Below are 25,577 nucleotides of genomic sequence, written 5' to 3' on the forward strand. Positions count from 1 at the left end.
GAGCAAGCAGCTCGCGGAGGGAAGGCCGGAGCTGGACACGTCTCCTGGTCCCTGTCCTCGTCTCGGGTGCTCTGCTCGCGGTGCTCCTCTGTAGCTGCCGCGTGGCGCCGTGTGCCCACCAGCCCTTGGGATCGGCAGTGGGGAACCTTCTTCCTATTTATTGCATGCTCACCGTAATCCCAGCGCAGTCCTGGACTTCGCTATTTACTTTGTCTGAGGCAAAAATATATATTATTTTTCTGGTTAGTGTTTCCTTGTTGTCTGCAGGGGACTTGGGACCTGTGCCAAGAGAGAGGAAAGCTGTGCTTTTTTCCCAAGGGCCAAACTGTCCAGCCAAAAAATCTGTGGAATTTAAACAATTGAAGCCTCGGCCTGCTGGGGGCCATGGGGTGGCTCCGAGGCTTTCCACCAGTCGCCGGGAGGCCTCCTGGTAGAGCAGCACGTAGGGCTGAAAGGCAGCTTTGGGAAGCCGGGCAGCCCCCGCTGGTAGCGTTGTACCTCCCGGTGTCATCCCTTCTGTGTCCGACAGCCGCAATGTGAGGAGCACATTTTCGGTGTCTTAGGGAGCAGGGATTGAGGAATCGGTAGCTTCTGTCCCGCTCGCTGACAGCATTTCCAAACAAAAATCTTTTTTTTCCTGGTGGAAGCTCCTCCAGAGACACAGGATGTGAGTGCTTCTCCATGGCAGCCTCGCTCCTCTTGGGGGCGCAGGCCGAGGACAGCAGGACGCCGTGTCCCTGGCTGTGGCCGGATGGCGCGGGGCTGCTGCCGGCGTGCCCGTGCCTGCAGGACCTCGCAGGGAGCCCGGCTCCGTGCTGGCACCACCGGCTGCTGCCGCGCGGCGCTCCCAGTCCCAGGGCCCCTGCAGGTACAGGATCACAGTCACAGAATCACAGAATCGTCTAGGTTGGAAGAGACCTCCTAGATCACCGAGTCCAACCTCTGACCTAACACTAACAAGTCCTCCACTAAACCATATCACTAAGGGCTACATCTAAACGTCTTTTAAAGACCTCCAGGGATGGTGACTCAACCACCTCCCTGGGCAGCCCACCCCAATGCCTAACAACCCTTTTGGTAAAGAAGTTTTTCCTAACATCCAACCTAAACCTCTCCTGACGCAACTTTAGCCCATTCCCCCTCGTCCTGTCACCAGGCACGTGGGAGAACAGACCAACCCCCACCTCTCTACAGCCTCCTTTAAGGTACCTATAGAGAGCGATAAGGTCACCCCTGAGCCTCCTCTTCTCCAGACTGAACAACCCCAGCTCCCTCAGCCGCTCCTCGTAAGACTTGTTCTCCAGACCCCTCACCAGCTTGGTCGCCCTTCTCTGGACTCGCTCGAGCACCTCCATGTCCTTCCTGTAGGGAGGGGCCCAAAACTGAACACAGTACTCGAGGTGCGGCCTCACCAGAGCCGAGTACAGGGGGACAATCACTTCCCTAGACCTGCTGGCCACACTGCTTCTTATACAGGCCAGGGTGCTGTTGGCCTTCTTGGCCACCTGAGCAGCGAGGTGCGCGTTGCGGCGACGGCGTGGCTGCTGGAAGGAGAGGCCACAGGTCTGCCGTGGTGTGCTGCACCTGCTAGCTCCGTCTGCTCTGGCGTGTGCTGGGACAGCTCCTCCTCTCCTCTGAAGCGCTGCCTGTAGCGTTTGTCTGCTGGTCCTGCAGCAGGGTCGCTCAGGCCTACTTAGGGCAGCGCAGCATTTCCCGTGCCCGTTGCGTTCTGCAGACTGCCATCGTGCCCACCGGGCACATCCCGGCCTCCAGAAGCGTCTCATCTCTGCCGGCGTGCACCAGCTCCCGAGCCGGCGTCTGCCAGCATTTCCTCCTGGCACCCGTGCGCTGGAGAGCATCAGGGCTCCTGCTGCTCTCCGAGGTAAAGCAGTCAGGTCCTTTTGTTTTCTGACCACAAGGTAATTGCCTGCGTGTTTGCAGCTTCGGTCTCCTCGTTTGGTTAACGGAGAGCACGGGGCTGTGCAGACACGCTCCAGTGCCAGTCCTGGCCCTGGCAGGGGGCTCGGTGGGGCTGCGTTCTGGGGGCCTCAGACCCCTCAGCGCGCTCTGCTGCTTGCATGGAAACGTCCTTGGGCACTTTGCTTCTGTCATGTGATGAGAGCTGAGCCGAGCTCCTCTGCCACTTCGGTCAGGACCTGTGGACGTCCCCCCGCACGGCGGCTGGCAGCCCGCTGCGGGTCGGCAGCGCTGGGAGCGAGCAGAGCCACCGGTGGCTGCGCTGGGCTCGGCGAGGAGCGAGGGGGCTGCTGGCCGCCTGCTGGGGCCGGGGGCTCCCCGTGCCTCCCCTCCTGCCGGGCGGCGGGGGCTCTGCCCTCCCCTGGCCTCACGGGGTGAATGTGAAGGATCCAGAGGTTGTCCTGGATCGTCGTAGACAAGATGCTCCGAAATGGATCGCTACAGACCTGGGGAGGGCCTGCAACATCGCTGGTGAAGGAGGAAAGGTGGCGAAGCAGTGCTGTGGAAAACAAGGCTTGCCAGGCAGACAGACACACACAGGCACGAGAGGATGTTGCTAACGCTGCTTCTTGCTGCGCTAGGCAGTGTCTGCGCAGCCCGGGACACAGCTCTGTCTGCCTGTGAAACCTTTCTGCAGAAATGAAAGCTGTTGCTGCCCTCAGGCTGAGGAGCAGCCCGCCTCGGGTGCTGGCTCTGCAGAGCCGTAGGGGAAACGGGCACGGGGTCGGCATCCCCCCGCTGCGGGTCCGAGTCTGGGCAAGGCAAGGGCCCTGGGCTCACCTCCTGCGGGGATCGTTAGTTCTGCCTGGGGGCCCGTGGCTCTGTCCTGCTGTAACTGTGGGAGCTCCGTGCGGCCCAGCACCACGGTGCTGCCGTTCGGGCACTGGTCCTGGGGCGCCGCTGTTCTTGCTGCCAGCTGATCTACACCCGTCGTCCATGGAGAAGCTGAATCGTTGTTTGTCCCTTCTGAAGGACCGAGCTCGACACCAGGCAGCGCCCGTCAGACCTCTGTGTGCCTGATGCTTTGCGGGGACTTGTGCACGATAAATCGGCTGAGAAGCATCTTCTGCATCGGGCTGGAGCAACTCGGTGCCTGGCTGCAGCACAAACTGGGCCCTGGTGCTGTGCTTCAAAGCAGCCTGTGGTGTTTTGAAGGAGCTGTCTTCTTGTTCCTCTGCCCCAGGACGGCTCAGTTCAGAGCCTCCCACGGTGGGATCAAGGTCTGGGCTCCAATGCTGAGCTTGCTGCTGGAGCAGAGCTGTAGGCCCACCTGAAGACCCTCAGGCACGCCCATGTCCATGTGGCACCGTCGTTGCCCTGTGCCCATTTAATGGTCCCGAAAGAATGGGTCCGAGCTTCCTCGGCACAGGAGGCAGCTTTACTGGGGCAGCGGAGCAGGGCCTGTGTCTGACGGTGTTGGTGGTGGTGGTGTCCTCATGGCGTTCTCCTAGGGGAGCCATCCAGGGGAACCGGGTTGCTCATCCCGAGGCCTGAGAAACAGCACGCTTGACCCCTGGTGCCCAGGCTTGTATGCGCACGTCTCCGCGTGAGGCTTAGCACCGCAGCCCCGGAGTGCGTCCTCCTCCTTGCACCCGCGTGTGGTGACCACGAGTGCTGGGTGGGACCGGCAGCCAGCTCCTGCGGGCTGCGGGCCGTTGTGTGCTTCAGCCTCGTCTGTAACGTGCAGGGAGCGTTAGCGCGGAGCTGGGGCAGGGCGCCCGGCACGGAGCCCGGGGAGGCGAGGAACTCACCCGGGAGAGCGGCGCTGTGCGCTCGGCTGGTCGCTGCGAGCCGCCTCCTGCGCGCTGCCGGGGCCGGGCAGCAGGAAGGAGAGGCCCCAGGCACAGCTTTATGGGGACGTGGCAGGGCCCGGCGGGCAGCCAGCCGTGTCCTTCTGCCTCGCCGACTCCCGGGCGGCTGGAAACGGCAGAGCTGCGGCCGATTCCCGGCTTAGAGCCGTGGCCGCCCCGCGCTGCGTAAGAGAGGGCGGGTGGATGTGTGCCGTCGGGTGCTCGTATATGTGGAGCGTGATACAGGGCATGGAGAACAGCGAATGGTCGGCAAACTGCGCTGGGCTGGAGGCAGCTTTCAGCAGCGAGGGCTGGAGCAGGCATTTCTGCCTGTCCGGCCCTGTGGCCTTCCCGCTCTCAGCCCCCGTTTTGCTGAAATCGCCTCATCCTCAGGGCTGCCAGACCGTGGCCGCAGAAGCTGCCGCGTTTTCCTGCTCTCCGAGGACTTTCTGTGGGGTCCCAAAACTAGTGGGAATTTTCCAGCGTACACCAGCCAAACGCGGGTGCTGAGGAGAGGAAATGCAGAAAAATCCCTTGAGATTTTGAAACCCCGCGGGGAGTTCTGGGGCTGGAATTACCCGCCGGGCCCGGGAGGGTGTTTGGGAAGTTCCCAGGAACCAGCCAGGCCGCGCGCTGGAGCCAGCTGCAGCACGGAGCAGCCCGGGTCGGCGCTCCCGGCCCCGCAGGAGCAGTGCCCCCTCCCGGAGCTCTACACCCGCACCCCGGCCTCACCCTGCACCCTGGCCTCACCCCACAGCCCCAACCGAGCCCCACAGCCCCAACCAGGCCCCTCAGCCCCAACCAAGCCTCACAGCCCCATCCAAGCCTCGCAGCCCCAGCCTCGTCCCACGGCCCTGGCCTCACCCCACAGCCCCGGCCTCACCCCATCTGGAGGAGCTGCGCAGAGCCCAGCGTGGATCCTGCAGGCACCGCTCCCGAGGCGCAGCTCAGCCCCAGCCCTGTGCCAGCTCTGGGCCGGGCACGGGGTGGCAGCGGGTCCCGGCGCCCCTTGCCCTGCCGTGGGTGCCTCTGCGGAGGACAGGGGCTCTAGCAGTGCTCCCCTGGAACAGAGCTGCTCGTGTGCTGCCGGGGGTGGCAGAGCCCTGCGTGCCCCACGGCGATGCGTCACTGCAGCGAGCTCCCCGCACAATGCGGGGGCACGGGACAGCGTGCAGCCCCCCGGCCCCGCCGCCTGACCCCCTCCCCTGCTCTCTCCCGCAGTTCTGCCAGCCCAGCGGCTGGCAGCTCTTCACGGAGAGGAACCCCCCCACCTTCTTCGTCGCCGTGCTGACCGACATCAACTCGGAGCGGCACTACTGCGCCTGCTTCACCTTCTGGGAGGCCGTGGAGAGCGCGCAGGTACCGCGGGCTGCTGGGGAGGGTGCCTGGTGCTGCGGGTTCCTGGTTTCCCGTATTGGAAGAACCTGGGGTCTGGGAGAGGGAAGGGGGTCTGACGTGGCTGATGCGCGTGTCTCCGTAGCCTCAGAGCCACCCCAGGAATGGAGAGGAGGAGGAAGAGTCGTCTTCATCTCCTGTTCAACCGGCGCAGCTCTTTGCTCCCAAAAGCCTGGTGCTGGTGTCGCGGCTGGACCACGCGGAGGTCTTCAGGGTAAGTCTGAAATGATCTGGGAGAGGGGAGACAAAGAAGAGCAACCTGAGTGAAACCTCGAGGTTGTGGGAGCCACAGGAGGCCGCGCAGCCCCCCAGCACCATGAGCTGCCAGAGCCCAGCCCGCTCCCTGCGCCCTGTCCGGCGGCACCGCCGCGCTCAGCGCGCTGAACCCGAGCGCCTGCCTGCAAAGCGGCAAACCTGGGACCCGGCCACGCTGGGCAGCTGGTGGCCTTGACCCAGTTTAGTTAATGCAAAAACCGTGAAGCACAGCCTGTTCCTGTACGGCCTTTATCTTGGCCATCTGTGTTCTCCTCAAACTCGCTGCATTATGTGGCTGGAAAAGGTTTGGGAGGGCACGGGCTGCAGCCTGGCACCTTCATAAAGCTCTGCCCTGCACGCGTGGGGCAGCAGCTCGCCGGTGGGGCCGGCGTGGTCGGGCAGCGTCCGCTGCTAGCCCAGGTGCTGGGCTTGCGGAGGGTGGCATTTTCCACCGCTGGCTGGGCTCTATTCTTCCTTTTTTCCCTCCTGCTGAGAGGATATCACTTCTGGGTAGCTGCCCCGTGCCTGAGTCTCTTGTTCTCAGCCTGCCCCGTGGGCACGGGGTGTTCCTTGGGGGTGTTCAGCCACTGCGCCCTCCCGGTGGTAATAACTGACAGGGAAAAATATCGCTGCATTCTTCGGCCTGGAGCTGCTTCACACAGACCTCGGGCTTCACAGGACCCTGGGGCAGCTGAGGCTGGCGGGGACATCCCGCCGGGACGTCTGCTCCTACCCCTGCTCGAGCGGGGTCAGCTGGAGCCGGTCACCCAGGACCTCAGACTGGCTGGGTGTGAGAGGTGCAACGACTGCAGCGCCCCGGGGCAGCCTGGGCCACGCTCAGGCACCTTCACAGCAAGGCAGGCCACGCGCCTCGTAGCCTCGTACCTAGGCGTGTTGCTGGGAAGGCGTCTGAGCGTAGGTGAGGCCGTGGTGGCTGAGGGGTGGCAGGAAAACAGAGACCCTTCGGTGAGAGCAGTGACACCGGGACAGGAGGGAGCGTGAGAGCAGATGGGGGCTGGGACCCTGAACCCATTCCCCTCACCGTGAGCGGTTGCATCCTGTGTTCGTCTTCACATCGGGGATGAGCTTTGCCGTGTCCAGCCCTCCGTGGAGCTGAGACTCCCCAAAACGCAGGAGCTGCTCGTGGTCGGGGTCTGAGAGGGCAGGGCGAGGTCAGCCAGGCCGCCGTGCCTGCCGCACGGGGCAGGAGCCGGTTGTGCTCGGGGATGTTTTCGGAGGAAAGTGGGTCAGCTCGCTTATTGCCCAACACAGACGTTTCCTGCGAGAGCGCCTGGAGCCTGGCTGACACGGCTCCCAGCTCGATGTCTGCCTACCTGCCCGCTCTGCTCCGCCGCTCTCGCTGGGAGGCCGAGCAATGTTTGCATTGCTCGCCCGGCTGCTTGATTTCAGCGCTCAGCCGCGTGAGTTATCCGCCTCAGTGATTTCGGGGGAACAGGTTAGCGACAGGAGTGCTGCAGTCCTGTGCTTTTGGGCCCTGGGTTCTGTCCCCCTTACGCTACGACAAGAAAATCAGAAATGTCACCGGGGATCTGTGAGGGGGAATGGGGCCCTGGAGCTGGGTCGCTGTTGCAGGTGTTCGGTGGTTTTGTTTTCAGCAGCGTTTGCTGCTCACCTTGCTGTTCCCTGCCCCTCCCAGCGGAAGGGGGACAGGTAAAACCTCATGGTTTGGCCTTCGGTTGAGCGGATGAATTTCACGACTGAGTTTGAAGTGCAGCCTGTTACGTCCCCAGCACACGGCTCGAGTTGTCCCGGCCCCTTCCCGTCTCTGAAGCGGTCTCTGCACAGCCCCAGACCTCGCCCTGCTCACCCTCGGTCAGCGTGGTGCTGGGCTGGGGTCGTGGTCCCTGCTCCCTCCGCTGCGTGGCCAGCAGAGCTGCGTGTGTCCGTGTGTCCGTGGGTGGGCAGGCAGGAACGGGAGCTCGCTTCTCACTCAGCACCCATCCCTGATTCTCTCCTAAAGGCCCAGTGATGGCGTCCTCTCTTCCTACCGACACGGAGAGATGGTTTGAGAAAAAACAGGGGGTGCCTTGAAGACAAATTCCTCGAATTCCTAGTTATATACCTGTGTATTACAGTAGCTCTTCGTGTCCCAGCAGAGGACGTGCTGAACACTGCCCCGTGCCTGTGCCCCTGTGCAGGAGCTGACGCTGGCTCCTCGGTGTGTGCCGCCAGAAGAGCAGTGCCCAGCCGCGGTGCCTCAGCAAGCCCTCGGTGACCAAGGGGACTCCTCCCTGTCCGCTGTTTGGGGTTTTTATGAGACTTGGTTAAACTCTGCAGGGACCAGGAGTGCTGGAGAATTCCCCCTCTGCCTGTGGAGCCCTTGAGCCCCGCTGCCCCGTTCATGCTGATCCCACCGGGGCAGCCCCGTGCTGGGAAGGTGCTGCTGGCTGGGAGCAGGCTGGGCATGGGCTGAATGTCCCGTCCCTGCCGACAAGGACTCACTGCGGGAAGCTCGAGGGGAGGCCTCGAGCACTGCACCCAGGGCTCGGCTGTCACGGGGCGTGCTCCCGTCTGGGACAGGCGCTGGGAGGCACAGGGAACGGTGCCCGGGCTGGAGCCCTCGCGCTGCTCCGGTTCGTGTCTGCCCCCTGCGCCGGTGCTCAGCCGCGCTGTGCTTCCCTCTGCAGAACAGCCTGGGCTTGATCTACACCATCTACGTGGACGGACTGAGCGTGTCCCTGGAGAACGTCATCGGGAACCTCCTGACGTGTACCATCCCCATCACCGGGGGAGCTCAGGTGGGTAGCCTGCCCGCGCCCTCTCCCAGCTCCCCGTGCTTCTGCCTCGCGCGGCTCCCGCAGAGCAGAGGCGCGGGGCCGGGATGTGCCGCTCGGCTGCGTCCTGGGCGCTGGGCTGGGCTGGGCTGAGCTGAGCAGGGCTGCTTGGGCCTGCAGGCGGCAGCTGGCTCTGCGTGCTGGCTGCTGCCGAGCTGGCACTGCTGCCGGCACGGCACTGACTAGTGCCCGCAGTGCCTTCCCAAGTGCTTATGAGTAGAAACAACAGAGCTCTGTGATTTGGAGCAGCTCAGCTCCTGGACCAGCTGAGGCCATCTCGCTGCTTCGCTTGCCGCGGGTAAGCAGCTTTGTCGTGGCTCCCCACTCCCTGCAGGAGGGAGTGCCGGATGGGCTGACCCCAGCCGTGTAGTGGCAGAGCCGTCTGTGCAAACAACTGCCACGGTCTGTGGTCACCCCTGCTCCAGGGAGGTCTTGCTCCTCCGTTCAAGCCTGTCTGATTGCACGGAGAGCTGCTCCAGAGCTGGTCACAGGCCATCTGTGAGAGTCCCCGTCTCGAGGGGGACAGGCCAAGCGGGGCTCCTGTTTGCTAGGTGAACGGCCTGGAGCTCTCTTCTCAAACCACTGGATTGTGCCCGTGCATGGCCAGCATCTGTGATTGCTAGACAGGGCTGGAGGAGCAACAGCCTTGCTTGTGCCCAGAGCAGGCCACCAGAAAGAGCCCTCCCTGTTCCCCCCTGAGCCGTGCGTTCCTCTTGTGCTGCTCCTCCTGCTCCAGGAAGGCCAGCTGGGCTGCAGGCCCACGCGAGCAGCAGATGGGTGTAAGGGCTGTAAGGTGGGTGATGGGTGTAAGCAGATGGGTGTAATTAGCTCCTCGCTAATTGACGAGGAGATGGAAAAAGTGGAGAGCGCCCAGCTGGAGCCCCTGGCTGGAAGCACTTGGAGACAGCAGCATAACCCCCTGGAGCTGTTTTGCCATGCTAACCCCTGGAAGATCGCCGCGGATGTGGCACTTGTTCCTGCAGTGGCTTCACTTTCAGCTGCTCAGCAAAAGGCAGCGTCCAATTCTGCACCCAGGGGAAGGAGCTTTTGCAAGGCCCTGGCTGTGCTGCAAGTCCTCGGTGCCTGGAGGCTGAGTTTCTCCCACCATTGAGGCCCACGACCCTCGGGGACGGCCGCGCTCTTGCACCCGTGCAGGTTCCTGGTGCGGGTGCTTTCTGCTGGGCAGCGATGCCCCGTGGGCTGGCTTCATGGCCCAGCCTAAGTTTGGTGCTGCCCCGATGGCCCAGAGCGCTGCAGGTCCCGGGGGGCTGAGCTGTGCAGGGCTGGGTGCCGCTCACACCCCGCTCCGGAGCAGGAAGCAAGGGCCGGGGCTGTGCCAAGCGTCCCGGGCTGTGTCCGGCTGCAGGTGTGGGCAGCGGCTCTCCTGCAGGAGCTGCCCAGGGCTGTCTGACTCCGTCTGGTTCCTCCCAGGTGGAGCCTGTCAGCAGCAGGCAAGGCGAGGAGAGGCCTCGGACCTGGGAGGCCTCTGGAGATGCCGTGGCTCAGCGAGCCGTGCGCTTTGGCACAGTTGTTCGTCACCTCCCGGTTCTTGCAGGATCGATCTGTGCCGTGGGGACAAGTAGCGTGCTGCAGGGAGGACAGATTGTTGGTGGCGCTTCCCTTCCCGTGCTTCACCTGTGCCCCCGCTGTGTCCCGAAGCTCTCTCTCAGTGTGGCATTCACTGCTTTTGCTTTGTCTGTGTGCACCTCTCCTCCTCCGAGGGCGCTGGTCTCTGCTTCGCGTCGGCTGTGTGTGTGTCTCCCCTCGCCTGGCTGTGTCCGTGTGTTTCTAACTGACTGTGCTATCTCTGTCTGTCCCTATCTCAGCCTGACGCGGACGACGAAGCAGCGGTACGCACACCTTCTCTTTCATCGGGTCTGTCTCCTCGTTAGCCACCTCTCACTCCCGCTGGGAAGGCTCGGGGGCCGTGCACCCTGCAGCGCCGGGTCCGTCCCCAGCGCGGGCGCGGAGCCCTGGCCGTGCGTGGGGCCGCGCTCCGGGCAGCGGGGCTGCTGTGCTCTGCCTCCCCCGGGGCTTGTGAAAACCTGGCCTGCTGGGCTGGCGGAGCAGGTCAGGGGTGCTTGCTCTGCGCGGCCAGCCCGGCGTTCGGGGGCGGCCTCCTGGGCTGTTGCGGTGGCGTGAGCTCCTCGCGGCTGCGTGGGGCTGAGCGGGGAGGTGGGTCGCGTGGCGAAACCTCCTGTTGCAGAGCGGCGTGTCCCTGGAGAGGCGCAGAGAGAGGAGCGCAGCGATCCCGGGCTGCCCTCGTCTCCCTGGGGAGAGGCTGAGGACCTGGAGGGCCTCCCAGTGCCGCTGCGAATGAGCTGAAAAATTGCCCCTGGGGAAAGACGTGGGGCTGTGCCCAGCGTGCCCGCCCCAGCCCCTATCCCAGGAGCCGAGCAGGGACAGCTCTGCCTGGACGTGGCCTCGCCTGAGGCTGCGGGGAGCTGGCACAGAGCTGGCGCTGCAGCCCCTGCCTGGTGGTGCTGGGGGGCACGGCGCAGGCGAGCTGCTCCTCGGGCACGGAGCTCCCGGAGAGCCCTCGCGAGCGGCGGCACGGCTCTGCCCCGCTCCCGCAAGTGCTACCGATGGCTCGGTCCTGGCCCCACGTGTGGGGCTTCGGGCTGCTGCCGGCGCCGCCCCCTCGCTCGGTGCAAGCCCCGGACACATCTGCTTTGTCTTGCAGAGGACGATCTCCCTGGGCGCGGGGGACAGGCAGGTGATCCAGACGCCCATCAATGACTCGCTTCCCGTCAGCAGCTGCAGCGTGGCCCTGCTCTTCCGTCAGCTCGGTGAGACTTCTCCCCGCACCTCCTTCTCACCGGGTCCGGTGCCAAGGCCAGCGCAGCGCTGGGCTGCAGCTCCCAGCGCGTCTGCAGCCCGGTGTGGGGGCTGGGGGCTGTGCTCCCGCTGCAGCCCCGTCGGAGCGAGCCCTGCCGCAGCCCAGCTCTGCCTTCCCCTTGGTGGGGAAGGGCCGTGGCTCTTCCCCGGCTGGGAGCAGGGCTGTGGCCAGGTCTCACCGCGGGCATGCCAAGGGCCTGGCTGGCAGGCGTGGGCGCAGAGCCGTGCTGCCATGTCCTTGTGCCACCAACAGAAGGGTCTTGGCAGCCTCGGCAGAGCCCCCGAGCACCATCCCCAAGGGGGGGCACTCCATGGGTGTCCCAGCAGTGGCTCCCTGCAGGACGTCAGCCCCTCCGCTGTGCACGGCATGGAGATGGGAGTGGGATCCGTCCGGGTGGGGTGTAGCGGTCTGTGCTGGAGCAGAGGAGGGGAACCCTTGTTTCTGAGTGCTCTTCTCTCCCTTCCTCCCCAGGGATCACCAACGTGCTCTATCTCTTCTGCGCAGCGCTTACTGAACACAAGATCCTGTTCCTCTCCAGCAGCTACCAGAGGCTCACCGACGCCTGCCGGGCTCTCCTCGCGCTCATGTTCCCCCTCAAGTACAGGTGAGGGAAGCGCCCTGCTCCTCGAGCCCTCAGCAGAGCTGGAGGCAGCTGGGGCACCACGACTGGCCAGGCCATTTGCCACCCCCTCGCTCCGTGCCCTGGCTGGTGAATAACTGCGTTTGGGGCACTGCCAGCGCAGGGCAGGTGAACGCAGCATGGGCAACGTGAAGGATTTGTTCTTGGCTGCGCTCACGGCTCCTCTCCTGGAGCCTTTGGTGTGCACAGCAGCGTAATTCCCCAGGTGCCCCCAGCAGCGAAGGGCTGTGAGCTTCCCACCCCTGCCTCCTGCCTTTCCTGGTACAGGCGGGGAATCGGGGCGCTACCCCTGGGGGCAGGCAGCGAGCCCTGGGGCAGGCAGCGAGGCTCACTGCAGCGCCTGCAGCTCCTGGAGCTGCTGCCACAACTGCTCCCAGCCTTGGAGGGAGGGCAGCGGGGCTGGGGGGCTGGGGGGATGTGTGGATGCCCCGCAGTGTGCTTGGAGGGGCCGGCAGGGCGTAGTGCCCCAGAGGCCATCCCTTCCCCTCTCTCATAGCTCCCCCTGTGCGGAGCACAGAGCCTCTGGGCACCACTTCTGCGGGCAGCCCGGCCCCAGCCCCAGCGTCCCACTGGGCAGGGCTGGGTGCTGGGAGGCTTCCAAAGACCCGCGGGGCAGATCCTGCCCCCAGGACGGGGCACGCACACACAGAGCTGTTGTTTCCAGTGGCCGCGGTGACTCCCGCGGGACAGCCGGCACCCTGCTCACCCGCCTGGGGCGCTGGGGACGCGGTGGCCAGCAGGGACCCAGCCCACAGCCCGCCCGCTGCTGCACGTCCCCATGTAGGACAGCCCTTGTGGCTGCCAGCTCCTGTCGCGCTGTTTCCACACTGGCCTGCCGTATTCCCGGGCTGCAGAAAGGCTGTTTGTAGTCCAAAGAAAGCTTTCTTTTGGATTTAAATTGCTGTGCTGGGAACCTTTCCCTCAGTCAGACTTGGGCCGTAACTCCCGGGCCAGGGAACGATCACGGTCTGCATCCACAAGCACTCAGAAACCTCGCACAGCTGTAAGACTCGTATTGTCTCGGGGGCTGACAGTGGCAGACGAAAATCTGCTTTCCTGGGAATGCGGTCACCCCACAGCTCTGTCCTGCAGACCATCAGCTGCCCGTGGAACAGAGAAAGGATGGGTTCAGGGTGCTGCACTTGCCGTCTCCTCATGTCCTAGCACGCAAACCCTGCTCGGGGACACGCTGGTGTGTTCGTGGCAGGAGAGCGCTGCGAGGGGCAGGATGGTGGGCTGAGCTCCGCCAGGGGGGCTGCGTGGGGAGGACGGGGCCGGGCACCGAGCGGGGCTCCACCGGCTGCAGCGATGACCTCTTCTGCTTGCAGCTTCACGTACGTGCCCATCCTGCCTGCGCAGCTCCTGGAGGTGCTGAGCACACCGACGCCCTTCATTATCGGAGTCCACTCCATCTTCCAGTCGGAGACCCAGGAGCTGGTGAGACCCCTGCCCCCATGCCCTGTCCTGGGGGCTGGGAGCGGGGACTGGGCCAGGGGAAGCAGCGGGGCCATGTGCCAGTGGTCCCAGAGACAAAACGGCCCCGAAAGGCGCCCAGCTCAGCAGGCTGGGCACCCGGCTTGCACCCAGTGTGCTGTCCTGGCCGGGCAGCTCGGCCACGAGCCAGGGGGGCTGCCTGGGGCTGCCTGGGGCTGCCTGGGGCTGCCCGGGCAGGGCGTCAGGTCTCCAGTCGGCCAGCAGCGCCTGGGTTAACCGAGGGTTTGAGTTTGAAACTCAGCTGGCAGCACTGGTCCAAGAGGCTGTGTTGGCACTTCAGCCCGACAGACTTCAGTGCAGAAGCTGAATTAAATCAAAGCATAATGAGCCTGATCCAAACTGAAACAAGCTTTTGTGCAGCCTTCTGAACAAGCTGAGAAGTGCCGTTTGGGTTAAGCGGGGTGGCGTACGCGCTGGGGCTGGCATCGGTGTCTGCTCTCCATGAGACGTCTCACCCAGCTGAGGAGTCTGATGCCGCAAAGCCGCGATCGGTGACCCAGCCTCCCGAGCGGGGCTGCGTCCCTCTTTGTCCCTCTTCTGCCAGCTTGCCTCCCCTGCTGCTCCCTCAGATCTGGCTTGCCCCCGGTTTTGTGGGTGCCATTGCCGTGGGCTCCGTGCAGCCGGGTGCCCCCACTGCAGGCAGTGGTGGGATCCTGTTGCAGCTGTGGTATTGCTCGTGTCTGGGTGCAGTGACAGTGGGTGAGGGGAAATTGCTGCTGAAGGCCAGAGCGCTCTGAGCTTGCAGAAGACGGAGAGGAGACAAGCTGGGGTTCCCCAAGGTCCCCCCCTCGGCCGGGCTCCTTCCCCCGTTAGCTCCCCGTCGGCAGCAGGAGGCGGTGGCAGTGCCCCAGCCTGGCCTCATCTCACGCCCGTCCCCCCTTGCAGCTGGATGTTGTTATCGCAGACCTGGACGGCGGGACGGTGAACGTCCCTGAGTGCGTGCACATCTCCCTGCTCCCTGAGCCGCTGCTGCAGCAGACCCGGGAAGCCCTCTCCATGGTAAGTGCTGCGGCTTCTCCCCACCTCCAGGGTGCGGGCGCCTGGGGAGCACGGGGGGAATGGGCAGAGCGGAGCTGAGGGCAGGGCTCCGACCTCAGGGTCCCCCTGGCCGTGCCGCACAGGACCTCTCCGGATCCCAGCGGCCTCTGCTGCGTGGCAGTGCTGCAGGGGGCCCCTCTGCCAAAGGTTTCTGGGAATCAGGTGGCTGGCTCCCAGCCCTCGGGCAGGAAGCAGCTGCAGCCCTGAAGCTGCTTTTCTGGCTGCTAGCGCGTTCCCAGAGCCTGCCGGCCGTGCGAGTGCGTGCCCAGGACAGCGCAGGCAAACAAAGGCTGGGCGCCTTGGCCCCCGCTGCTTGTGGCCGGGGGGAGAGCGGGCTGAGCTCCGCTGCATGCGTGAGCCCTGGCCACAGCCTGGCCGTGCCAAGCGCCAGCCCCTCCGTGGCACGCATTTCCCCAGTTCTAACAAGGACACGGAGCTGGAGAGGCAGCCGCCGAGCTGTCCCTGGGCAGCTGCGTCCAGCCACGGGGAGCCCGTGGCACAGCGGGGGGGTTCTGATGGCTGGCGACCGCAGCCCAGCCCTGCGGGTTGCGAGCCCCTCACCCCTCGTCCGTGGGTCCTGCCGGGCTCCCGGGGAGCGCTGCTGCACGGCGCCCAGCTGGGAGGACAGATCCCCGCGGGCTCAAGCATGCTTTGTGCCCTGTCTGTGCAGGTCTTGGACCCAGAGCTGGAGGTGGCTGATCTCGCGTTCCCCCCTTCCACCGTTTCTGCCTCTTCCCTCAAAATGCAGGTGAGTGGAGTGGGAAGAGGGGAGGCGCAGGGCCTCGCCGCTTCGGGAGCGGAGAGCCCCTGCCGCGAGGCTGCCGCCCCTGTGGGCACCGCGCTCCATGGGCACGGAGCAGGCTGGCACAGAGCGGGCTGGCAGAGCTGCAGGCTGGCACAGAGCAGGCTGCCCTGCACTCAGCACCGCTGCCTCAGCACGCTGCCCCCAGCCCCAGGACGTGCTCCGACCTGGAGCCAGCAACACTGCCACGAGCGGGCTCAGCGCGCGGTGCCGGTGCGCTGCCCTGCCAGGAGCGGCACCTTGGGCCCCAGGGCTGAGAGCTCCTTCCTCCGTGCGCGGTGTCAGGGACGCTGAAAGGGCAGAACGCGGGGGATCCGTCTGCCTCTCCCTTTTCCCTTGAACCTTTGGGTTTCCTGCCCCGCTCAGCAGAGGCCGAGCCTGACACGTGGCTCGGATCTTGGGTGGAAACTTCTGCCCTGCTTGCTGGCTGCTCCTCGCCCCTCTGACCGCGCCGCCCGTCCCTGTTCGCAGGACAAGGAGATCCGGGCTGTCTTCCTTCGCTTGTTTGCACAGCTGCTGCAGGGCTATCGCTGGTGTCTGCACATCATCCGCATCCATCCCGAGCCGGTCATCCGCTTCCACAAGGTACGGCCGGGACAGAGGCACGTGGGGTGGTGGGAGGGCAGGAAGCCTCGGGGCTCGGCCAGCAGGGGCGGGCAGGGGACGTGCGGCTGCAGGGTCTCTGCTCCTCCTGCCCCAAGGCCTTGTGCCCGCACAGCAGGGTTATTTTTTCAGGCTGCGTTGTAGGTCTGTGGATAAACTCTTTACCAAATGGGTTGAATTAAGGTTGGGGAGAGTTAATCTGTGGGAAGGTTTGCACAAATACAGCCGTATCTAGAAATAAAGACCTGCGTTGCCAGCAGGTGACTGCCCTGCACCATCGCCAGCTCCCCCTGCATCCCTTGTTTGTCCTTGAGCATCCCGAGGTCCCGTGGGTCAGATACCATTTCCCTGTTCGTGCCCACACGTGGTCAGATGCACCACAGCTGACGTTCGTGTGCCTGGTGTCGTGCAGAGGCTTACAGAAGGCATCCCTCACGTCGCAGACTGGAGCTGTGGGTTTTCTTGAAGTCTAGGCAAAGGAAGCAGAGCCTGGGGAGACGAGGCAGGCAGGGCCGGCCGATCCGGGTGCCTTGGGGCTGTTGGCAAGCATGGGGCAGGGAGAAGAGGAAAATATTTGAGGTGTTTGGGGGTCTGTGGGGAGATCACAGGAGAAGACAACAGACAGGGAGAGAGCAGAGGGGCTCGGGCGCTGCAGCTCAGCGTGGCCACGTCAGCTGCAAGCAGCTCGCCCCTCGCCGCTGCCCACGCCAGGCCCGTGGGGACCGGCGGGCTGGAGCACAGCGTGGGGGCAAAACCTCGGTCCCGCAGAAGTGTGCGGGGGGCAGGCCTGTGCTGTGCACGTCCCGGGCGTGTGCATCGCCAGCACTGCCCGGTGCTGGAGGAATCGTGCTGGCCTCTGATGTTTAAAATCAGCACTGAGTTCTTAAAGGTTTTGAATGATTTTTTTTTATGCTCAGTAAATGTTTATTGCTGACAAGATTCACGTGTTCCGTAAAATTATAAGCACGCAGTAAAACCAACAAAAACTTTACTTTTTACCTTTACCTTGGTAAACAGCTATAGAGCTTACGAAGCATAACAAACCTCCGCTTCATAAAACCATCACGTGCAGCAGCTGCGTGCGGCACAAAATAGCCTGAATTCCGCTCATTTGGCTGCTCTGGCCACAGCGGCATCTCAGAAACATCCCATTCTTGCCCAAATAGCCACACTGATTGCTTGTAGCACCCTGCAGCCCTGCTCCCAGCATCGCACCGGGCGGGTGAGGGTGCTGGGGGAGCAGGGAGCCCCGCGGCAGCTGGGGGCCAGCTCCCTGCTCATCCGCCCAGGGGAAGGTCCCGGGGGCTTTGGGTAGCCCTGGCGCCTCGGGCTGCCTTTGTGGGCAGTGGTGCGATGCCTTCAGAGGCACAGCCGGGGCAAGAGGCAGGGTGAGCAAGCATTCAGGGTGAGGTCCTCGCTGCAGATGCTGGAAGGAGCCCGCTGTGGGAGCGGAGGGGGGAGAGCTGGTCTCCTCTCTGTGACTGCTGATGGGTTGGGAGGGTGGCGTGGAGCTGGGGCAGGGCTGGCAGGGGAAGGGTTGGCACCCAGAGGTGGTTGGGCACTGGGATGGGCTCCCCAGGGACATGGTCAGGCACTGGCACCGAGCTGCAGGAGTTCGGGAAGCATTTGGACAATATTAGCTGCATGGTTTAGCTCTTAGGTTTCCTTTGTGGAGCCGGGAGTTGCCTCAGCGATCCTGGTGACTCCCTCCCAACTCGGGGTATTTTGGGCTTCTGCGCGCCTGTGGCTGCTGAGCCCCACCTGCCTCCGGGGGCAGGCGGGCTGGTGCTCGGGCAGCGTGCCCTGCTTGCCCCACGTCTGTCCTGCTGCAGACCCAGGACGTGCCCTCAGCTCTGTGGGCTGGGTGCAGGCATCTCTGCTAACCGACGGGGACGGGGCCCTCGCCGTGCCGCCCACGCCGGGACGGCCGCCGTGCTGCTGTGCTGCTGACGGCTCCGCGCTTCCCTGTTGCAGGCAGCCTTCCTCGGGCAGCGGGGGCTGACGGAGGACGACTTCCTCACCAAGGTGCTGGAGGGCATGGCGTTCGCTGGCTTCGTGACCGAGAGGGGCGCCCCGTACCGTGCCATCGACCTGTTCGATGAGGTGAGCAGCTCCCCCGGCCCCTGCCGGCTGCCCCGTGCCGCGCTGCCACCACTGGGAGCGGGTGGGAACGGGTGGGACGCGCTCCCTCCCACAGCACGGGCTGGGGATCCGCCTCGATGCTTGGCTGCGGTGCTGAGCCCGGCCTGGCAGCTGCTGGGGACGGAGCTGGGGCATGGGGAGGGTGGTCGGATCCTGCCCAGCGGGCGGCTGCTCCTCTCACCCGCCTCTCCTCCTTCCAGCTTGTTGCTTATGAAGTGAAGCGCATGCGTGCAGAAGAGGGGAACAAGCAGAAAATACTGCGGCACATCAAGGAGCTGGCAGAGAAGCTTTACAAAAATGTGAGTCCTGAGCACCGGAGGGGAACTGATGGTCTGACGGGGACACGGGGCTGGGAGAACCTGGGTCATAGCCCCGGTCGGTCCGTCCTCCTTCCACTTGCGTTACTGTGAGCTGGTGCTGGAGGCAGTGCTGGCGGTGCTTATTCCATCCTGCCCTGCACTGCTAGGTGTGGCAGGGCAACTGCTGATGGACCCAAAGGCGTCCAGCCTGGGAGTAGGAGCCCTTCTTTTGGAGTGGCCTGGCCATCAGGCACTTCCTTTGCCCTGGAGCAGCTGGCCAGCTGATGCACGTGTTGTATGGCGCAGGTCAGACCTGCTGAGGTCTTCCGAGAGCAGAGCAGCGCCCTGTGAGCCCCTTGGGCACCTCAGCCCTGAGCTCCTGACTGGCTTTTTGCTCGCTGCTGAGTTCAGGGCCGGAGTGCTGTCCTTGCAGCTCCTGAGAGCAGAGCACGATGGCACTGTAACTAAGGTCTCAGGGCTGCAGGCCTGGGGGACTGTAGATCGCCTTCTGGGAGAGGAGGAGAGGAGCAGGGGTTGCAGAAGAATGCCTTCCTGAGCCTCCTGCTCTGGGAGAGGACACGACTTCCGTGTGCCTGAAAAGAAACTCTTTGCTGTGCCAGGAGAACCCGTACCCCGCAGTGACCATGCACAAGGTGCAGAAGCCCACGGAAGGCTGCCACCTGCGCCTCCACCAGAAGCCTTTTCCCCGTCTGGATGAGGGCACAGTGCAGTGGATCATTGACCAGGCCACGGCCAAGCTGCAGACAGCCCCTCCTGCTGTGAAGGCGGAGAAGAAGTGCATGGTGCCGTCGGGCCCCCCCATCGGTACGTGTGCGCAGTGCGTCCCCGCAGTGAGGAGCCCTGCCCGGGAGGAGCTCCCCCGTGGCAGTGCCGGCTCTCGGGGTGCCGCCTCACTTCCACACCGCGGCGTGTCCGAGGGTCCCATGCGAGCAAAATGTGGGCAGTCCTGCCTCCGGAGCTGCCTCCTGGCTGAGCGGCAGCGCTGTCCCCGTTAGCTGCTGGCAGCTTGGAGCTCCCTGGGCTCCGGCAGCCAGCACGAGGCAACAGCTGGGACCCTGCAGGATCCTTCCAGCAGGGCTGCTGCAGCCCAGGGCCCTGCCCACGCAGAGCCGTGGGGGCACCCCTCGCCCCCCACCCTGGGGTGACGGCCCTGCCCTGCCCGAGCTAACAGCCGGCTCTCTCCCCAGCTGCCATCATGGAGCGTAACGGCAACGCCCTGGCCAACAGCGCCCGGCGCCTGGAGGTGGTCAGGAACTGCATCTCCTATGTCTTCGAGAACAAGATGTTAGAAGCCAAAAAGGTGAGGGGCACTCGCGAGGAGCTGCTGGTTGAGGGGAGGGCACTGAGGTCACTCTGTCTCTCCTCCGCGACGGGCTGGGGAGGCCGTTCCTTGCCTCTGTCCAGATCTCTCCTGAGCAGCTCTGTTGCCCTACGGGCACTGGTTCTCGCGGCCCTGTTCCTCCCTGCTCTGTCCCTGGGCTTTTGGCTGATCCTTCCATTGCACCAGTGTCTCCCAGTGCCCCTCAGGGTCTGTCCCACGGAGGTGGCCGGGCTGGGGTCCTATCCCCCAGCCTTGCTGAGCAAGGAGCCCCCCTGAGCTGTGCTCCAGCTGGCCAGATGGGGATGCTCTGGTTTGCATCCACGTTGGATCAGCTGCCTGTAGACAACGTGGTGTCAGCCAGCACAGCCAGAACGTGAAGCCCCTCCTGCACCTCTGTCCTGGTTCCAGTTAGGACAGAGTTAAGTAGCTCATAGCCCTTGTGGGCTGCCCTTGACCTCACCGTCTCCCAGAGCTCAGCTGGGCCCCGTCTTTCTGCTCTTCCTCCCACAGCTGTTCCCTGCCGTGCTGCGAGCCATGAAGGGCCGAGCAGCCCGGCACTGCCTGACCCAGGAGCTGAACCTGCACGTGCAGCAGAACCGGGCCGTGCTGGACCACCAGCAGTTTGACTTCGTAGTCCGCATGATGAACTGCTGCTTGCAGGTAGGAGAGGGGCTGGGGGCGCACATCCCTTCAGGAAGGAGAGCGTGTCCTGCTGGGGGAGGCAGCGTTGTGCAGGGCTGGGGGTAGATCGAGGTGATCTCGCAGCGAACCCTCCTGTAAGCTCTGTTCCCTTCCCCAGGACTGCACGGCCATGGATGAGCATGGGATCGCAGCTGCTCTCTTGCCACTGGTCACTGCTTTCTGCCGAGTGAGTACCTGCAGTGCCCTGATGCCTGCTGTAGCCTCACAGGCTCTGAGCTCCTTGGAGGCCGCAGAGGCTGGTAGTGTGAAGGGCCGAGAGCCAGTGCCGCAGCCAGGCCAAAGGCAGATTGTCCCCTCAGTTCCCAGAGCATGGGGTCCTGTCCAGGAGCTCCCAGCCACGCCAGCCCTGCCATCTGCACCAGTCTCCGGGCCCAGGGTTTCCAAAGTGGCTGGAACGTGTTGGGAAGGGTGCTCGGAAGCTGGGGATGTTCTCATTGTCAGTCAGGCTGGGCTGAGGTCATAGAATCAGCTAGGCTGGAAAAAACCTTCAAGATCATCAAGTCCAACCATCAATGTGACATACTGAGTGCCATCGCTATACCGTGTCCCTCAGTGCCACGTCCACAGATCTCTTAAATACCTCCAGGGTTGGAGACCACCACTTCCCTGGGCAGCCTGTCCCAACACTTGGTAGATTCTGCCTTCCAAAACCTATCTCTGGCTCGGGGCCCTGTTGGGCCCTGGGTCAGCGCTGAGCAAATCTGAGAAGAGTTTGCAAGGAATGCTTGGAGGAGCTCTGGTACAAGCGTCCCTCCTGCCTCCCAAGAGCACAGGCGAGAGAAAAGATCAGCTGGGGAGGAGAGGTTGGCACAAAGGCCGTGTCTGCATGCAGCTTCTGTCTTCTGCTTCCTCAGAAACTGGGCCCGGGCATCACGCAGTTTGCCTACAGCTGTGTGCAGGAGCACGTGGTGTGGACCAACATCCAGTTCTGGGAGGCGATGTTCTACTGCGATGTGCAGAACCACATCCGAGCCCTGTACCTGGACAGCAACGAGGAGAACCACACGGAGGAGGTGAGGCGGCGGTGTCGGGGTTCCCGCAGAGCAGCCTCACGGGAGCAGCCCTCCTAGGTCCACAGGCTGACAGGGACGGACGAGGGACTGCAGCCCGCTGTTGGAGACTGCTCTGGGAGCAGCGGGGTGAAGGCTGGCAGGTCTGTCCGTGCAGACCTCTGACATGTCCTTACGCCTCCTTCAGGAGAGCACGGAGGAGCCACAGGAAGCCAAATCTGCCCTCGAGATAGCATCAGAGCAGCTGAGACTCTGGCCCACCATGAGCCGAGAGAAACAGCAGGAGCTGATCCAGAAGGAGGAGAGCACCGTTTTCAGCCAGGCCATCCACTACGCCAACCGCATGAGCTACCTGCTGCTGCCTCTTGACACCAGCAAGAACCGCCTGCTGCGCAGCTCCGGGCTGGGGGACGTGGAGAGTGTCAGCAACAGCCTCGTCACCAACAGGTACATTGGGCACGGTACTGAGAGCACACCTTGGTGCGATACCTGGGCATCCGGATCATTCAGCTGCGAGGCAGGATTGGTGCAGGTTGCACTGCCCAGGGCCGTTTCACGTCAAGAGTGGAACCCCTGGGTTCATACGAAGAGAGGGACGAAGACTCCTTCGAACTCTGCCTGGCGTGGGCAGGGGCCTCCTGCTATGGTTATGGCAGCAGAGGGAGGTACTCCGAGCTAAGTCTTCTCTGCTTCTGTACGGCAGCATCGCTGGCAGCGTGGCCGAGAGCTATGACACAGAGAGTGGATTCGAGGACGCCGAGAGCTCCGATGTGGCCAACTACGTGGTGCGATTCATCAACCGCTTTGTGGACAAAGTCTGCACGGAGAGCGGGGTCACCAACGAGCACCTCAAGGGGCTGCACGTCATGATCCCTGGTAATGCGCCCTGCAGCTCTGCGGGGGGGTGGGCGGCTTTGTGATCCCACTGCAGACCCTTCCTGAGCAGCTGGGGTCTGCTCGCGAGGGGATTCTGAAAGAAGCAGCGAGAAGGGCAAAAGAGGAGCACTCAGTGCTACGGGACAGGTTGCCTGGGGAGCGTGTAAGGTAACGCGTTGCTCATGGTCTCTAACTTCTTGTCCACAGATATTGTGCAGATGCACATAGAGACCCTGGATGCCGTGCACAGGGAGAGCAAGAGGCTTCCTGCCATCCAGAAGGTATTGACCTGGCCCGCTGCAGCGTGGGGGGAAGGTTCTGGTGCTGTGGGGGGCTATCGAGTCCCCTTCCATGTCTGCATGGCCCTGAACTTCCTATTTTACATCCCCGTAGCCAAAGCTGCTGCGCCCCAACCTGTTGGTGGGCGAGGAGTGCGTGATGGAGGGCTTCCGCGTGTACCTCATGCCCGACGAGCGGGAAGAGGCTGCGGGGGGCAGCATCGGTGGCCCGCCCCTCCTGCCTGCCGAGGGAGCCATCTTCCTCACCACGTACCGCATCATCTTCAAAGGCACTCCCACGGACCCGCTGGGTAAGGCTGCCCGTGCACCACGTCCTCCGGCTGGGTGGGTTGGTGGTGCTGGGGGAAGGCGGCCAGGGGCGATCCTGAGCAGCGGCTGCAGCTCGCTCGCTGCCGGGGGGGCCACGAGTTCGGTGGGTACGCCCAGTGCTGCACAGGAGGGGTGCCTGCTCTTGCTTTGCGCCCTCTGGAGATGTTACATTGCTCGTGCCCATCTCCAAAGCTCCGTGGCCTGGCTGTAGAACCTGTGACCTGCTGCTGGCCTTCTGATCCTGGGGGACTGGTGAGAGCTGGCTGGGCGGTGGCTAACGTGTTCCGTATTGTGCCCAGTGGGGGAGCAGGTGGTGATCCGTTCCTTCCCCATCGCCTCGCTGACCAAAGAGAAGAAGATCAATATCCACAGCCAGCAGGATCAGCTCCTCACGGAGGGCCTGCAGCTACGCTCCTGCACATTCCAGGTGAGGCCGCGGGGGGCTGCGGGCTGCTCCTTGGAGCTGCATCGTCGCAGCCGAGGAGTGCCTTGACGGTGGGACCCAGCAGGGACCTGGCCGGTGCTGGCTTCATCCCCTGGGACGAGGCACTCGCTGCCCGTGCTCACCTGGTTTGGGGGTAGTTTTGCCTGCAGGGGCCAAAGACGGCCTCTGAAGGGGGTGACTGCACCTGGGGGCAGAGCCTGAGGCCCCCTTGCAGAGGAGGGATTGGGCTGTGGTCCCGATACGGGGCCAGTCAAGGTCCTTTTGTAGCTGGAGGCTCCTCTCCAACTGCTTTGGTGGCTGTTGGAGCCCTGGGAAGGCACGTGCCGTGCTCATGCAGTGCTCTCAGAGGTGATCCTGCAAACCTTGTAGTGGGTCCTAGAAGGGGAGGAATCCAGCAGGGAGAGGTGTCAGAAGGGGAGTCACTACTGAGCATTGCACGTCTCTGAGACTCATGGAGACAGAGCAACCTGGGGAGGAGAGCACCACGTAAAGCGTGCTGCCTGTCCCTTCCCGCCTGTCCCCGCGCTCTGGGGACATCCCGGGGGCAGCGCACACGCACAGAGCAGCCCCAGGAGGGCCGTGTATGGCACCAAGTAACTGGCACAGGGGGCAGACGGGGCAGCCCCCCACCTGGCCCGTGCCCATGGTGGTCACTGCTGAGCAGGACCTGAGCTGGGGGAAGGGCCGGTGGAGCTCTGCGGCTCTCCCTTGCCCCAGCGGTGCCAAGCACGCGGTGACCCCCCTGAGCCTGCCTTCTGCTCGTCCTCGCAGTTGCTGAAGATTGCCTTCGATGATGAGGTGGCTATGGAGAGTGCCGAGGTCTTCAGGAAGCACCTGCACAAGCTGCGCTACCCCCAGCACGTCCATGGCACCTTCGCCTTCACGGTGGGCCAGTCGCCCAAGCAAGCCATGCAGCCCAAGGCCAAGGAGAAGAACCCCTCGCTCAGGTACCTGCAGCGTCCCCGGAGCAGGAGGAGCGGTCGTGGGATGCTCCTGGCCCTTGCAGGCGGTGCTGGGGCTCTTCTCTCCCTCCTCCAGCCCACCGGCAGAGAGCCGCCAGGCAGGGGGAAACCAGGCACAGGCTCCGGAGCTGGAGCTCGGGGTCCCTGGGCATGCCTTGCTCAGACGTCCCCTGGCACAGGATCCCTGCTCTCTTTGGGTTTTTGCAAGGAGGGGAACGGTCCTTTTTGGGGGGTCCTTTTCCAAGCAGAGACCAGCCAAGCCTGGGAAGCGCGCTGACGGCTTCAGTGCTGTTCCCTGCACGGCTGCCCGAGCTGAAGCAGCGCAAGCCCCGAGGAAGCATCTCATGCGAGAAGCTCCACTGGGCACGAGAGCGTGGTCTCTGCCTTTGCGGAGGACGGGGAGCGCGGCGGGGCAGTGGAAAAGCTCTGTGCTTGGTGCCGGCCCAAGGCCAGACCCTGCTCCTGCGCTCGGTGGCTGCGTTAACTGCTGCTGTAGCTGCGGGGTCTGGCTGCTGCTGTGTTCGTGCTTGGTGTGCCCTGGAGTCTAAGCTGCTCTCCCGTGTGTTTGTGACTCAGCTCCCAGCAGGTGACCGGTATGTTCCAGGGCCTGACAGTGGGGGTCATGTCCCTCGGGCACCTTGGCCATTCAACCACGTAAGATGCCTTCACCCTGTGCGGGAGCTTGCGAGGTGGCATCGGCTCAGGCTGCAGCCTTCACTGCTCCCAGGGCTTCTTCTCACCCTCTCTGCATGCTGCCTGGGCCGGGGGCTTGGCACTTGGGGATTGCCGTTTTCCAGGCTGCCGGTCTGAAGGTTTGGGGTGCGCTCTCACCACAGCCTCAGGCGGCGGGCGGCCGTCCCTGTGCTCTGTGGCACTGCGGCGGATCCCCAGGACGTGCTGAGGGAGCTCTGCGTCTTCCTACTAACCTCTAGGGACCACCAGAGCTGCTGGGCCCAGCTCTGCCTGGGCACAGCCCCAGATCTTGCGAGGTCTGCTCCATCACCACCCCACAAGTCTGCCGCCGGCTGTGCCCCACACTACCTGCAGGTCTTGTCCCTCTGGTTAGGAAGCACTCCTACTTCCAGCCTCTGTACCTGACCGCTGGTTCCCAGGACAGTGTTATTTCCCAGTCCTAAGGCTTTTCTTCTCTTAGTAACTGTAGGGAGCGGTTAGATTGCCTCTTGGTCTGCTTTGCAAAGCAAAACGAGCCACCTGCTGGTCTCACTTTGGCCCCAGTCCTGACAAGGTGAATTACTAGAGATCTGCGCACCAGCTTGGCTGTTGTTCTGGGCTGGACGTGGCCTGTTCCGTGGCTGATTCCTGCACCTTCTTTACTTGTTCCTCCTTGAGCCCATGGGCTCCCTGAGATGATGATGGTGATGATGATGATGTGTGTGAGGTCCTGCACACGTGCAGACCATTTGTGCCTTCAGGCATAGGCTTGCTGGAGCTGTGTCCTAAGGAGCCTGTTTTCACCACGCAGCCTAACCGTCTGCAGGTTTTTGAAGATTTCCCTTCTGCGCCTTCCCATTCCGCCCTCGGCAGGCAGAGAAGTTCCCCCAC

General features: G+C 63.8%; 1 protein-coding gene across 12 annotated transcripts in view; it reads left to right on the top strand.

The window, feature by feature from the left end:
- SBF1 (SET binding factor 1) overlaps window positions 1-25,577 on the top strand; it is a 73,631-nt gene that overhangs the window by 37,442 nt on the left and 10,612 nt on the right. For 5 of the 12 annotated variants that reach the window (XM_066994185.1, XM_048052628.2, XM_048052631.2 and 2 more), the window contains exons 3-26: window positions 4,989-5,126; window positions 5,248-5,376; window positions 8,066-8,176; window positions 10,039-10,062; window positions 10,896-11,001; window positions 11,523-11,655; window positions 13,020-13,128; window positions 14,071-14,184; window positions 14,894-14,971; window positions 15,497-15,610; window positions 17,603-17,731; window positions 17,971-18,069; window positions 18,690-18,894; window positions 19,278-19,390; window positions 19,922-20,071; window positions 20,211-20,279; window positions 20,968-21,126; window positions 21,311-21,570; window positions 21,827-21,999; window positions 22,207-22,280; window positions 22,393-22,588; window positions 22,907-23,034; window positions 23,824-23,999; window positions 24,591-24,668. In XM_066994185.1, the coding sequence (XP_066850286.1) occupies window positions 4,989-5,126; window positions 5,248-5,376; window positions 8,066-8,176; window positions 10,039-10,062; window positions 10,896-11,001; window positions 11,523-11,655; window positions 13,020-13,128; window positions 14,071-14,184; window positions 14,894-14,971; window positions 15,497-15,610; window positions 17,603-17,731; window positions 17,971-18,069; window positions 18,690-18,894; window positions 19,278-19,390; window positions 19,922-20,071; window positions 20,211-20,279; window positions 20,968-21,126; window positions 21,311-21,570; window positions 21,827-21,999; window positions 22,207-22,280; window positions 22,393-22,588; window positions 22,907-23,034; window positions 23,824-23,999; window positions 24,591-24,668 (3,065 nt within the window). The remainder of the gene's footprint in view (window positions 1-4,988; window positions 5,127-5,247; window positions 5,377-8,065; window positions 8,177-10,038; window positions 10,063-10,895; window positions 11,002-11,522; window positions 11,656-13,019; window positions 13,129-14,070; window positions 14,185-14,893; window positions 14,972-15,496; window positions 15,611-17,602; window positions 17,732-17,970; window positions 18,070-18,689; window positions 18,895-19,277; window positions 19,391-19,921; window positions 20,072-20,210; window positions 20,280-20,967; window positions 21,127-21,310; window positions 21,571-21,826; window positions 22,000-22,206; window positions 22,281-22,392; window positions 22,589-22,906; window positions 23,035-23,823; window positions 24,000-24,590; window positions 24,669-25,577) is intronic. The other 7 variants (XM_048052630.2, XM_048052633.2, XM_048052637.2 and 4 more) reach the window with 3 other exon arrangements.

The sequence above is a fragment of the Anser cygnoides genome, chromosome 1 (assembly GCF_040182565.1).
Source record: "Anser cygnoides isolate HZ-2024a breed goose chromosome 1, Taihu_goose_T2T_genome, whole genome shotgun sequence".
NCBI classification, from domain to species: domain Eukaryota; kingdom Metazoa; phylum Chordata; class Aves; order Anseriformes; family Anatidae; genus Anser; species Anser cygnoides.